This window comes from Gadus morhua, chromosome 3 (genome assembly GCF_902167405.1).
Source record: "Gadus morhua chromosome 3, gadMor3.0, whole genome shotgun sequence".
Classification (NCBI taxonomy): domain Eukaryota; kingdom Metazoa; phylum Chordata; class Actinopteri; order Gadiformes; family Gadidae; genus Gadus; species Gadus morhua.
In genome coordinates, this window is record NC_044050.1 from 21,272,283 (window position 1) to 21,280,656 (window position 8,374).

General features: G+C 42.7%; 1 protein-coding gene across 3 annotated transcripts in view; it reads right to left on the minus strand.

Moving 5' to 3' along the window:
- The window catches only part of LOC115539910 (CMRF35-like molecule 9), a 29,987-nt gene extending 23,083 nt beyond the window's left edge, over window positions 1-6,904 (minus strand). The window contains exons 1-6 of one of the 3 annotated variants that reach the window (XM_030350793.1): window positions 6,685-6,902; window positions 6,258-6,566; window positions 5,966-6,025; window positions 5,828-5,878; window positions 293-355; window positions 44-151 (exon numbers count right to left, since the gene is read on the minus strand). In XM_030350793.1, the coding sequence (XP_030206653.1) occupies window positions 44-151; window positions 293-355; window positions 5,828-5,878; window positions 5,966-6,025; window positions 6,258-6,566; window positions 6,685-6,721 (628 nt within the window). In that variant the 5' untranslated portion in view covers window positions 6,722-6,902. Of the gene's footprint in view, window positions 1-43; window positions 152-292; window positions 356-5,827; window positions 5,879-5,965; window positions 6,026-6,257; window positions 6,567-6,684 lie in introns of all 3 variants that reach the window. The other 2 variants (XM_030350794.1, XM_030350792.1) reach the window with 2 other exon arrangements.
- Window positions 6,905-8,374: the final 1,470 nt, after the last annotated feature.

Sequence of the window (8,374 nt, forward strand, 5' to 3'; positions counted from 1 at the left end):
TTCGTTGTGGAGGAACACTGTGGTGGGTCTGTTTGGGTCATACCAGAAAAAAACGCGGCTCTTCTGCGTTTTATCCTGCAGAAGGTCAGAAGAACCAGGGCCAGCACCAACACAGCAACACCAAGGGCTGCTCCTATATACGTCAACTGATCTGTTGACAGATTTATTTTTTATCATTTATCATTTATTCATTTTCATACACACACACACACACACACACACACACACACACACACACACACACACACACACACACACACACACACACACACACACACACACACACACACACACGACAGATCACCAGCAATGCTTCGTCCTTTTGAGCTTTCATTTTCCCAGTCTATTGGGCGTCCTAAAATAAGAAAGAGAGAAATATTCCATTGACTATACCGCACAGTGCCGAAGTAATGAACATCGTTCTTCACAACTTTAATAAAGATGGTTTGAACAGAAGAAACGGGTCGTCAAATTATGTAGCAATATTTCGTAGGTGTGATAAACAAGCAGGCAATGAATATCTCATCATACCTAGAGTCTTCGTTTGGTCACGCGGTTTAAATGAGAATTTCACCGGTGGAGATATGAATCTGTATTGAATATGGGTCTGTAGTCGAATAGTATCATCAATTTCTAATTTGGTGCCTTCTTGACCGAGAATAGGCAGACAATGACTTTTTTGGTGCTTGTGGATTGAAATCGATAACTCCGACAATGCCAATCAGCGTTCACTCCCTGAGGGTCGTAACATAACACCCAATCAGCGTTCACTCCCTGAGGGCCGTAACATAACAGCCAATCACCGTTCACTCCCTGCAGTACAGAGGGAACTGCAGCACAGAGGAGAAGTGTTTGTTGCCCTTTGGGGACTCCCGGAGCTCTATATCTAAAATATATAATATTATATAATATATATAGGTATCTATATAATATAACTTAATATATAATATCACGGCCAAAAGCTGTGTGCGCCTCCGGATGATGTTATGAGTTAAAGACTGTGTCGGGTTCTCGGACGTCTCTTGAACTTCCACGACAAGTAAAGACTGGTAGTTGGTGTTATCTTGGCCAGAGTCCTGCCCGGGTTCGAGTACCCGACGGGGGACCTGCAAAATGTGGATGAAACAGGGGAAAAATAATGTGTCGGGCACCGGTGCGGGTCGGGTCGGACGCCTGAACAGCACGGGTCGGTCGCGGGTTTGCAAGAAAAGACCCATGTACTGATTCTCGGCCATGGTGGAGAAGGATTTCAGGGTAGAAACTTTGGCTTTGACTCTCTGAAGTCGAGAATGAAATGCGACCTCAGATTGATGTGGATTGACCAGAGACGTCAGATAACCCGACGCAGTCGCTTATTCACAATTTCATCAAGATGTGCACACAGCTTTTGACCGTGATATTACATACAATATTATAGATGTCTATATATTATATTGTATCATTTAGATATAGAGCTCCAGGTCTTCCGTCGGAGCTCCCGGAGTGTTCTAGAATATCTTATAGAACACGGTCAAAAGCTGTGGGCACCGGATGATATTATGAATAAACGACTGCGTCTCTTTTACTATATCATTGCACCGTTCACACGGTATTGTCAAAATCCATACCGTAACGCAAATTCACACCGATGTACTCTCTATACCGTTTATACCATGCACCCCTAAGTCGGGCACTGAACTGCAAAAGGTCTGTAGCGCCAAGTGGGTCCCACCCCCTAGGGCAGGTTTGAAAATTAGGAACTAGTGCTTGTAGTTTTTTAGAGCTTCCCCCCCCCCTTACCCTTCCTGCCTTAAATTTCGCAAAAATCGTAATTTTCCGGCATTTAAAGCAGTGTTAGAGATGAATACGGATCTCTCCCGTCTCAGGGGAAAATGAGGGAATGTTGCAAGAGCATTCAAACATATGACTGGGTTTCTAATGATACAAAGCTTAATGCAAATGAGTGAAGTGTCCCATTATAGTCTGATAGTCAGTGTTGTGACCGAACGCGTTCATTGAACGGTAGTTCATGAACTCGTTCATATTTTGGGCGAACGTGAACTGAACGTACTGTATTACTGCCTGACAGGGGCGGAGTGGGGCACTAATAGCCACCGGGAGAATCCTCCCTGGTCCGGCCCCCCCCCCCCCCCCCCCGGAACACCGTTTATTTATTTTTTCAGTAATAAAAAAAAATTCTGTAAAAATGAATGATATAATTATAATTAAGAAAATATTTTTTTTTTAAATAGGCCACAGTTCGAGTAGGGTCTATCTGCAGCCGGAGCCACTTGCCAAACACGCCCATTGCTCTGCCAGACACGCCCATTTCCAAACACGCCCATTGCTCGTTCAATGGTGGCCATTAAGGATTAGTCGGTCGCGACCGATTCGTTCACAACGAACAAATCTCGAAGGTGAATGACAAGAACTGGTTCCCCAAAACAAGAGAACTGGTTCTTTGATCCTTTTTTTTTTAACATAAAACAAAAATATGGTCACGTAAATAAAATATACAAACGAACAGAGCTTCGTCTCCCCGCGACCTTATATTGATTGAGTCTACAACGTTCTCAAAGATTCAGCCAATGAGAGGTAGCAATGGTGTTGCTATGGCACCTGGGTAAACAAATGACAAGGTGGTACCGTCCGCCACACACGTTAACTAATGATCGCTTTAGGCTTCAATATCATGCAAGCACTTCATACGTTTTATTTTAATTTTGTTCTACAACACAATTGCATGCTTTAATAAAGTATTGTTTTACCTACCATTACGAGTCTTGTTTGGTCTAATATTAATAAGCAGTGCTTAGAGCTACTTGGAAGACGTCATTTAATTCTTACTGCACCGCTTTATGTTTTAAGGATAATTATGAAAAAAAAGGCACGTATGTGCTTTATATATGCTTAATATTTACACTTAACCTGGGTAATTTCGCCAGAAGATTAGAAAGTCAAAGTAGTAGGCTACATGCATGCATGTTGAACATTTATTCAATCATTTCATTGACCAACAATATCCCGTCACACTTGGTATGGGCCGAGTTGTTCGGCGCCAAACTTAAAGGATAAAGGGGGGGGGGGGGGGGGGGGGGGGGTCTTGAACATGGTCTTGAAGTCTATAACCCAAGCAACCATGTAAATCCTTCCACTGTCAAACATATTTTGCTCGAATTTGCGCGCTTTCTCTGTCTGACGTATCTTGGGTCATGCCATTCGACGTGGGGCCACTCATATATCCCCCTACATTTCCGAAAATAAACTTGACCTGTTTGGCAGAGCAACGGGCGTTTCTGGCAGAGCAATGGGCGTGTCTGGCAAAGCAATGGGCGTGTCTGGCAAAGCAATGGGCGTGTCTGGCAAAGCAATGGGCGTGTCTGGCAGAGCAATGGGCGTGTTTGGCAAGTGGCTCCGGCTGCAGATAGACCTACTTGCACAGTTCTGCTCTGTGCGGAAGAGAATTGGCGCTCCGAGAATTGGCGCACTTCCTTACAAGACCTGTAACCATAGCAACGCCGGTAAACAAAAGCACTCCGGATGGCCGTAGTGCTCCCCGCACTACAGCCATCCGGAGGCGCACAGAGCTTTTGGCCGTGATATTATCTATACAATTATCTTATACTATTATATATAGAACGTTATAAGACGCTGTCATCGAGTGTGAGAGGAGAGTTGACGGAAAAGATGGCGGTTGACCTAGTTTCAAAGTTTATACTGTTTATACTCGGTAATACCGGTGTAACGTGTTGACACGACTACTACTACATGTTCCAAATCTGTTAACATATTCTCCATCCATTAAAAGAGAAAGATTAGTTAAGTCATTAATTCGTCTGAAATATACCAGCCAGCACATACACATTTGACTAGCAGCTTGTGCTAGCTCCCGCCTAGCAATAACGTCAATGGTGGAGCTCTGGCTAACCATTTTTCTGTCAATTCACCTGCACAACTCGTTAATGCCTCACTTCGGAATAAATCTGTTATTTTTGAGCATCATTTTAGATGCATCCCCCTCCAGCATCCGCTTCTTCTTTATTCTGGCCTTTTCAGCCCCTCCTTTCTCTTTTCTCTTCTTGCCTTCCATGAGTGCCACAACAAGCAAAAGCAAGCAACCACGAACTTGCTCGCCTTCTCTGTCTGACGCGTCTTTAGGGTCATGCCATTAGACGTGGGGCCGGTCATATATCCCCCTAGACTTGACCTGCAAGCTGTTTATTGGATAAACGCATTTCCCAATCCCAGGAGTCTTTGCTCCATTCTACGTCAATTCAAGAACAAACAAATGAAAGTAAACTGTAGTTCGTATTATTTATTTATGGCCATGAAAGTTCTGTAACGCCTGAATAATGAATAATTAAATGAATAAAAAAATATATACGCATAAAAAAACAAAACATGAATGAGACATAGAGAGTAAGCAAGTCATATAAATATCGGTTGGATGTTCCCGAAACATCTATTGTTTATTTCGGGGATTTTCACGACGTTGTGACGGGGAATAAATTATGCTCAGGGCCGGCTTGCAGACGCCTCACGGCCGCTCACAACTATGGGCCGGTCCAACTGACTTCGCAGGCCGCTACACAATTGTGGGCCGGTCCACCTGACTTCGTTGGCCGGCCGGCCGGCCGGGAAATCTCCCGATCGTCCCGACGGCCACTCCGCCTCTGCTGCCTGATGAACGTTACTGTGAACTCGTTCATTCTGGTGCCTGTGAACGGGACGCTAGCTTAGTTTAACTTCGTTCAATATGGGGGTTATTTGTTTATCAACACGGCGGATGCGCGCGCAGAACGCCGTGTTGTTTGACCGGTTGCCATGCTAATTTCCGTGTGGTTAATTTGAAGTTGCGGTGAGTGAGTTCAGTTTACTGTTACATTAAACTGTAATCAGAAAATGCGGTTATATGCTATAGGCCCTATAGTATCTGTCGTATAAAGGCTGGGACGAATTTCCAATTATAAATATGTACACTTTATGTTGAAAGTATTGCGATGCCGATTCCCATTGAAACGAATGGCGCGGTGATTATTTTTCAAAACGAGAGCTGTTAAATTGTGGAAAAATGAATTCAACTGTAATCAGACAACGCGGTTATATGCTTTAGACCCTATAGTATCTGTGGTGTAAAGGCTGAGACGAATTTCGAATTATGAATATGTACAATCCATAACGTTAATTCTCTGGCTCATAGCTCAGCGGACTAGAATGCCTCATTGCTTGTTGGCCGGAAACGGAAAAGGGGGCTGTTTACGTTTGGTTGTAGTCTTTTCACTCGGTTCTCCGTCTCAACAGTGGGGATAGAACCGAGCAAAAAGACTACAACCAAACGTGAACCCCCCCGCCTTTACGTTTCCGGCCAACAAGCAATGAGCCTTCCAACAGAAATCAATGTGATTTACAAAATGTGCTAAATGTGCAATAAAACACGATAGAAACTGTATTTCGGTACGATACGATTCAACCATTCTATTTCATCCTAGAAAAACCACAAAGCGGGCTCAATGTTCAAAATACCGGAAAAAACGAATAGCTCACAGCAACATATGGAAAAAAAAACTATGAACTAGTTCATTTTTTTGAACTGTGAACTTAGTTCAAAATGTTGAATTATGAACGTTGAACTGAACTACTTCATTTTAATATTTGTGAACTGAACTTTGAACTAGTTCATGTAGAAAGTGAACTTTCCCAACACTGCTGATAGCTGTTTCTGATAAATGTGTTTGCATTCCAAAAACATACCAAACACGCGCACGCGCACCCACACCCACACACACACACACACACACACACACACACACACACACACACACACACACAAACTTAAAACAGGGATTACCAGAAACGGTTTCTTCTCGTGAGCTTTCATTTTCGAAGTCTGTAGGCCGCGCTACAGAAAGTAAGAACAAAATAATGATTCAATGGACTATTCTGCACAGTGCCATTACATTTTCTATATTATGCCTCCTTTATTTACCTGTTGGTTTAATCCCTGTTGTAATAGCTTCTTCGACAGCATGAACATCACTCTTCTCCACTTTAAAAATAATGGTATGAAAGGAAGAAGCAGGTTGTGAAATGGAATTATGTTAGATGTGGTTAAGAAACCGAGTACTAATTTGGTTAGATTAGACACAACTTTATCAGATAATCTAACCTATAAACTCAAAGTCAAAAGTCAACTAAACCAGTCCTCTCAAAGAGGAAGTATGTTGAGCGGTCAAAAAAAAAAAAAACACTGGTAAAACATAGAAAAGGGATTCTCTCACCATCGTCAACCTTGAGATACACTTCCACATACGTGTCGGGACCGATCCTTCCTATCCCACACCGATAATTCCCAGTGTCTTTTAGTAGCAGATTCCTAATAGTTGTGAAGAATGTGTTTCCCTTGTCTTCGATAGAATACTTCTCTGATCCTCCCGTCTTACTTGTTATGAGAACGTCCTTGTCACGACATTCTCCCTTACAGAAGTATTTGGTGTTGCTACCCGCATTGGTGTGAGTGCATTTGATTCTGACTGTTCCCCCGACCAATCCTTTAACGGTCAGGGCCTCCGTCCAAGTCATGCAACTGCCTATCAAAAACCAAACGTGTTCTCTGTTATAACAACCACTCGATGATGTATAACATCAACAACAAAAAAGCTGAAGATGGCCGAATCAAGATGGATATAAACAGTGAGCGAACCTTACCACTGAGGAAAACGAGGAAAGGGACCGCGGCCTTCATGTTCCTGAGACGCCGCTCTGCTCCCTATAACCCTCCGCGGCTTTAATGGCGCCGTGTTGAAGTGCCGCTTCCTCTTCTTTCGGTTGGCTTCTCCTTTGTTGTCGCACTAAACACTTCTGAGCTATTTTATTCACTGAAATTTGGTTGATGTAACTTCATGACATGGTTCATTTGAGCATGTTAGATATTAAAAGATATGAGGTCAATATATATATATATATATATATATATATATATATATATATATATATATATATATATATATATATATATGTTTACTGTAGGCCTACATGTTATTCATAGATACAAACTCAGGATAAAGATTACGGGCGCTTTATTCTTCACGTGATTAGTGCTAGGCATACAGGTAACTGTACGTCCACACCAGGAGCGACCGCTCACAAAGTTTCGCTGCAAATTTTTCTGTTCGCTTTGGTCGCTCAAGTCGCTCATGACGTACAATTCAATTATGCAGACGCATTTAAAGGAGCCGTATGCGTTTAGTAGGCCCTACAGACAGCCATATCAAATAGTGAACTCTCCCATACACCTTGGCCATATTGCCGAGACGGTTTTGCTTGTTCGATAAAGTGCTTCGACAACAAGTAGGACAGTGATTCCCCCCAATATAAAAAAAATCCTAAAATGTAGGCTAATTACAACCGAGAACAAAAAACCCTGCGTGCTGTAGTAGTTGAAATATGTTTCACTGATCTGGATCTGCAAATCATGATCTGAAATCATTCGTCGCATTCAAAACAAATAGACATTGGCGCACATGGCTAATTTGCATACGTGCACAGGACTGGTTGGCTCCGCAAGGCAAATAATGGAACATATCTATCTATCTAGGCCTTTCTGTCTATCTATCTATCAACGCGTGTCTATTTTTAATGTGATGTATTGTGTGTATGTCCAGTCAGACTTGTCATTTATCCCTCGTCTTGTCGATTAGTTTGTTTATGCGACGATTTCAAATAATTTTTTGGTTTTGTTTAAAGCATGCTACACGCGATTGTTTGGTTAGATTGGTGGCATGTAGAGCAAATTATAATGATTCCCGCTTAAATACGAACGTTCTAGATGTAGCCTATAAATACTCCCGCTTATCATCACTTGATATCCAAACCACTATGGCGTTTCGATCTCTGAACTGAAAAAGGGTGGGTTCGTACAACACTGGGTGCCCAGTTACAGCCGCGATTAATACTTCAGCCGACATTTTGTTCAGTGAGTGAATAAAGGTAGGTAGGAACCAAAGTGCCTGCCGATGTTCCCTGGGATCCACACAAGCGAAGAGCGTCTACATTCCGATTGGCTGTCAGTGTTTGGTCGCTGAAGCGAATAATAGTCATTTGCATAAAGTTAAAAACTTTTCAACTTCTTTTTGACGCTCTGGTCGCTCAACTTTGGCTGCTGATAGCGTTGGTCGCTTGGGTCGCTCTGGTCGCTCTTGCCCATAGAAAGTGAATGACTTCCGGCGATTTGGTCGCTCAATTCGCTTCTGGTGTGGACGGACAGTAAGGCAGGCTGTTGCAATATACAATGTTATTCACACTTATTGAAATTGTACCCCAGCCCTAGCGCCAAGTAACATTATTACCCAGATCAAACCACTTTCTTGGTTACCATCTAATAATGTAACATCTGTGA